At 34.7% G+C, this 5932-nt stretch overlaps 1 protein-coding gene across 8 annotated transcripts in view; it reads left to right on the top strand.

The window, feature by feature from the left end:
* The window catches only part of ADAM23 (ADAM metallopeptidase domain 23), a 102322-nt gene that overhangs the window by 228 nt on the left and 96162 nt on the right, over window positions 1-5932 (top strand). For 6 of the 8 annotated variants that reach the window (XM_010713497.3, XM_010713494.3, XM_010713498.3 and 3 more), the window contains exons 1-5: window positions 7-1570; window positions 2165-2216; window positions 2652-2703; window positions 3234-3339; window positions 4149-4276. In XM_010713497.3, the coding sequence (XP_010711799.1) occupies window positions 2165-2216; window positions 2652-2703; window positions 3234-3339; window positions 4149-4276 (338 nt within the window). In that variant the 5' untranslated portion in view covers window positions 7-1570. Of the gene's footprint in view, window positions 1-6; window positions 1571-2164; window positions 2217-2651; window positions 2704-3233; window positions 3340-4148; window positions 4277-5932 lie in introns of those variants that run through there. The other 2 variants (XM_010713495.3, XM_019617027.2) reach the window with 2 other exon arrangements.

Raw genomic sequence — 5932 nt, 5'->3', positions numbered from 1 at the left:
GCTGCCCGCGGCCCCGCCCCGAGGGCCGTCATTTTTGCTCTTTTCTCGTTTACCTGTTGCAGTACGAGAGCGGCACTAGAGTTTCTTCGGTGCTTTTGTTTTTCGTTTTTCCCAGTGGTAGAATGTCTAAACTAATGCTAACCCAGATGCGATTTACTTTTTAATTCAGCAGCTTAAGATATTTACAGTCAGAAGCAGCCTAACAAAGCTGGAACTTTGCAAATCTGAGAAATCCTGTGTGGGTTTTCAGGGCTGATAAAGTGAGAGTGCAGCTGGGCGTGCCTGATTTTGGCTGTGCTTTGTGCCTGACCTCAGGTAGCAAATGACTGTGTGTAGCTTCAGATCAGCTTTTTACTTCATCCTTTATGTTGATCTTCTCACAGAAGACTGAGCTGAGGCAGTTTGTTTTTCCTCTCCCATCAGCTCCTGAAGTATCCCTGCAGGTTCTCCTTAGACATTTGCCTCTGTTACTGGCAGCACGTGCATGTACAGGTCTGACGTTGTGTGCTCGTCTTCTGTGAGGAAATCTGGTCCAGTCAATCTCCTAAACAGTAGGAACTTGCTGAGGAGATGCACAGACTGGAGTATTTCCATTCTTTTAATAGTTCTGCAGTTTTAAGTTACACCACTTGTGAGTCAGTTTAATGTGTGCGAGTAAAGCCTCAGTACAGCACAGACACTGAAATTACTCCTTGAAATAAAAGAAGCGATGAACCCCTGTAGTGGTTACCCATCCATGTGCTCCAGTTGCTGCTGTCTGGCATTTCTGAGTTGAAATGAGACCCTTTAAGTTATGGTGCTGTCATCCAGTTCGGAGGCAGGATAATTGTGGTGCCCCTGCTGACTCTGTGTGAGGGTCCCACTTTCCTGTTTCTAAGTCCTGAGTTTTAAGACTGGGGAGACACTAGTGACAGGCACTGTGGAAAATCTTGAGGTATTTCTCTCTTTCTATGTCTGTAGTAAGGAAATTGTAATACTTCCTTGAGTATGTAATGGTGAGTTCATAAAAAGCTGTAAATATCTTGTGAAAGTTTCAGTTGATGTTTTATTGCAGTGTCTGGTGAGTTTGCATGAATAAAGAAAATGTTTTTCTTGAGTAGGTTGATGAGTAAAACTCAGTTTGGTTAATACAGAGGTTTGGTTGGTTTTTTTTTGTTGTTTTTTTTTCTTCTAGAAGCATATTTCATTTCCTGAATATCAGCATCAGCAGAATTTAATATGTAGAGAGTGCATGGAAGAAAGAAGGAAGAAAGTTATTCTGGTAGGAACAGTTAACATTTAGGAGGAAACACTTCTGCAGTAATGAAAAAATAGATGTACTACAGACATAAAAAATAGGTTTATTTGTTTTATTGTCTGACCTGTTTGCAAAGAATTACAGAAAATTTTGCATGCCTAAGGGCAAGGAAAACATGTCATTAGCTCTATTTTAAAAGGCACTTTAAATTAATTTTTTGACAGATGGGATGAGAAGAGACAAGTGTCCTACACTTCAAATGGCCTCCTGTTTGACATTTATTGTTTGCTAGCCTGGAATTATCTTTGATGGTGGAAGGCTGGCGACGCTAAGGTTTGTACCTAAAAGTTTGACTTTATTTTTGTATTCTGTAACATAAAAGGATTGTGTTAGAAGTTGTTTATGTTTGGGCATCCTAAAGCATGTTACTGTAGTTGTATTTCAGTTAAAAATTATGGGTTTCAATACTGGTTTGCTGGTCTTCTGAACAATAAGTATTTCTTTCCCAGCATGGATGATTATTTCATTTGGTCTAGTATATTTTTTATTAGAGTATGTCTTTTATATTCATTGCAAAGATAACTTAAGAAATTAAGCAATTAAATGAATTTGATAAGGTTGTTGCTTAAAAGCCTAACATAGTCTAAGCTGTATTCATAAATATAGCACTTAGTTTCATTAATTACACCAGAAATTGTCCCATTCCTGTCAAAGGAAGTGTGCTTTGTTAAATGTAATATTGCGGTAACCTAGTAAAGTAGAAGTTGCTTTTTACAATGCAGATTAATTTAAATCAAGTCATGGTTTACAGCTGAAACTATATAGTACATCCAAACAGCTTGGACTGAAAGATGGACTAGAAGATGGGTCTGGTTTGTTTATTTTTCTGTTATTTTAATTCTCAATTATTTCATTTTTTATTTACAGATGTTTGACAGAATCAAACCATCTGATGAGGCTTCTGCTTCTTCAGCACAAGGTGAGACACTTAAACTAGATGGTTTTTAGTGCAGGTTTTGTTGTTGTTTTTTTTGTTTGTTTATTTTAACATAATAACCATCAGTATAGATATCAGTTCACCTAATAGTTTCAGTTGTTTCATTTGATTTCCTAAATTTCAGTATGGAACTGGTTTAAGACAAGCTGCATTTTAGCTCTCTGATTATGGATGGAACAGTCTTATGAATGTAGATTTCTTAATCTTGATCCCAGACAAATATGAAAAATACCTGCTCACTTCAACCATGAAAGAGTGAAGCTTATTTTATGAACCTCAAAGAGGATCTTTGAGGATGAAATGATCTCTCTAAATCCTTATTTTAATGTTTAAACTTTCTTTAAAATACTATTTTTGACAAATACAATGTAAGGGAACTAACTGACTGCAGGTAAAAACTTTTTTTTTTCTTAATAGGAATGGAAAGACATGGTGTTGAAGGCTCACTGCAACAGGACAGTAATAGCAGGTAAGTAAGATGATAATCTGACATCCATGCTTACACAAAGTAAAACAAGAATAATCTGTTTTTCAACCATATATGTTATCTTGTGTAATGGTTGATAGTAATGCAACGTAGATAAGTGTATCATGGAGATCTTTTATGTTTACGCATATTATAAACTCTGGAGGAAGGGCACTATAGTGCCCCAAACCAATTATGTGGTTGTCAGAATTTCTTAGTTTTCAGTTTATTTGTTTTTAATTTCAGAAGGCTAAAAATAGAAAAATAAAAGAATCTTCTGAACTGATAGATCTCTTCAGACTGTAGTTAACTCAAATTACAGTCTGTGCTACTTGTGCCTTCAACCTGTTATCTGTTGTTCTGAAACAGGTTTTTTGGGAATAGTATTTGCCATTGTAATTCTGAAACAGAAATGTTAATTTTGCAATAACAAGGTGGGTATTTTGAGTGTCTATGTTAAGAATATAATTGACAAGCCAACATTTCTCATTTTCTTAATGAAATGTCTTGGTAATATTACCTGCTTCTTTCAGTTTACATTCAAGAAGGCAAGAACATCCTCGGCCTGGAGTATCCACCACGCAAAATAGACAAGGGTACTGCAACTGCTGTCATGTACACTACAGTAATCTGGAACAGGTAAGAAGGCTACTGCATAATTCGGCAGCAGATAACAAGAAGTACCAATAGGCTTTGCAAATTTACAGAATATCATTTTCTGGACTGAATGACCAACTCTGAATGGAAATAAATCAATTTGTGAGTTCTACTATTTCTTTGTGCATACAAAGAAGAGGAAATCCTTCTTACCTTTTATAAAGAAGGTGGTATTACGGCATGGTTACTGCAGTCTGCCTTTTTGAAGTGTCACCCTACTATGCTTTACCCTCATTAGATTTATTTCTGCAGCTTTTACCTTGAGAACCACATATACTGTTAGATATTAGAGTTATTAGATATTAGATATCAAAGCTGAGCACTTTTGATCAACTATTAACTTATCTGTTTTTAATCTGTTGGTTTCTTGTCTTCTAGACTTTTTTTTAACTAGAGAGTGGAAACCATTTAATCTGTGCTTATGAAAATTCTCCTTAGTTTGAGTAAATTATGAGCTGTTTGCTCAAATGAAGTTAAAAAATATTCTTAATCATCATCTATGAATCATTTACAGTATTTGTTCCTGTCACGAGAGATTTGTGAGCAGCAAAGTGGCTGATTTAGGTTCACTTCTGAAGGGATTTCAACACATTTCAGTATTATTTGCATCTCCCTATGCATATTTAAAAATCTCATTGAATCCCAGCCTTAAAGTAGAAAAGGCTGAAGATTTTTCTTTTTGTTGAAGCATTTTCATTGTGACAGTAATGTTTTACCTGGGGAGTAATTCTTCTGAATAGATCAGTATGCTAACAGTAATATTAAACTAGTTATGTTTTGTCTTTCTTCAGCATATTTTTAGCTCCCAGCACAGACATTTTACCACTTACTGCAGGAATCGTATGGGTACCAGTAGCTTGATGGAGCGTTTCCTGCAAGATGTTTTGCAGCATCATCCCCACAGATACCATGACAACAGGTATAATAATGTTTGTTTGCTTTTTAAATATTTGCTTGTAGTCTACATGTATTGTGAGGTTTTTTTATACTGTTCTGTCCCTGAACAGTACATTTTGCCCATTTGAGGTTAAATGTTTATATTGAACGGAATTTAGAAACGAGTGTATTTACATAACCATTGCCCAAGTGTATTCCTTTAGTTTTGTCTTTGTGCTTTCAAACTTCGTTTCACTGCTTATGAATTTGATACAGCCACACTGACAACAATTACATGTAAAGACCTAACAAAAAGTACTAATATATAGGTCAGATAGTGTATTAGCAGAGTGTACAATTGACATACATTTACAAATTCTTAAAATAGAGGCATTCTGGGCTTAATATTAATCTATTTTGCAGTCTATTTTATGGTATGTATTGAAGTGGTTCATAATTTTGGCTTGTGGTATGTGATAGTGGTTTCTGGATTATGTCAGGTGAATGTTTATATGCTTATTATGTTTATTTTTTCACTATCCTTACAGTTTACACATTGAGTTGCTATTTGTGGAAATTGCATTAATTGGCCGATTTGTTGATGCTCAGATTTCAAAAAGTGTTTCTTTTATTTATTATGTGCATGTTTTAGCATGATAAGAGGGAGTATAAACATCTTCCTGTAGGAAGGTCAGCTGAAAGGAAATTAGTTAAGTCTCATTCCTTGTTATATTCTGCAAGGTATTAAAAAATTCTGGTCTGAACTGAGTGTATCTTGATAAATAACTTTTTCAGTATTCTTTCTATATTTCTAATAGAGAAAATATTGTCTATGCTTTAAGCCAACATTCAAATGAAAAAAGACAGGTATCTCTTGAGGTATTGCTAATACAAGGTTATTTCATTCAGTGAATAATACCTAATAATTAGGAAAACCAAGCTATCCATGTTCCTTTAAGTTGCTGGAAGAAGGAGCAGAATAAGAAAAATAATGCACAAAATCTAGGTAAGGTTGGATGATCAGTGTGAGAGGAATAATCCAACATACATACAGAGTTTGGAAGAAGAAAACTAAAGATGGAAAAGCGTGAAAAGATTTTTGTTGTGATTCTGCTCTGAAAAATGACTGAGTCAAAGTGTTAGGTTTTAAACTAATGTCTAAAATAAGAATTGAATCACTTGGATTGATAAACTGTTTCCCTCAGTTACTGAATACCCATACAAGTCATACGGTAGATGAATTCACACAAAGGATCTTAAGATTATCATTTAAAAGAATTACAGAAATATTTGTGAGACTTGATTTGTTTTTGCAGAACCACTTTCTTTAGTAGTGGTGTGGAAGAAGAAAGCATCTTATCTGAACTTTACCTCTTCCTGAATTTCAGAGGAAATCCTTTCCTCTTTATGTGATTTTGTTTTTTTTTTATTAAAGAAGTAATAAGGAACATTTAAGAAATCTTTACTCTGATTTTGGGAGTAATTTGTAGTAAAACTACCAGAAGTACCTCACTTCAGAATTGAAGTTCCTCCTCTTGGTATTTGCTTATAAATTATTTCTGAAAATCACACATGGTCTGCTAAGTGAATGAAGAACCTGGGAACTTGCTATAGTTGATCCATAACAAAATCCATTTATATTCAATTTTCTAGCAGCATCCAGATAGTGAGTGTTTCACTAAAAATTAAAGTGACAAAG

The sequence above is a fragment of the Meleagris gallopavo genome, chromosome 7, assembly GCF_000146605.3.
Source record: "Meleagris gallopavo isolate NT-WF06-2002-E0010 breed Aviagen turkey brand Nicholas breeding stock chromosome 7, Turkey_5.1, whole genome shotgun sequence".
Taxonomy (NCBI): domain Eukaryota; kingdom Metazoa; phylum Chordata; class Aves; order Galliformes; family Phasianidae; genus Meleagris; species Meleagris gallopavo.
The sequence above is the reverse complement of the archived record's forward strand: the minus strand, read 5'-3'. Positions and strand labels throughout refer to the sequence as shown.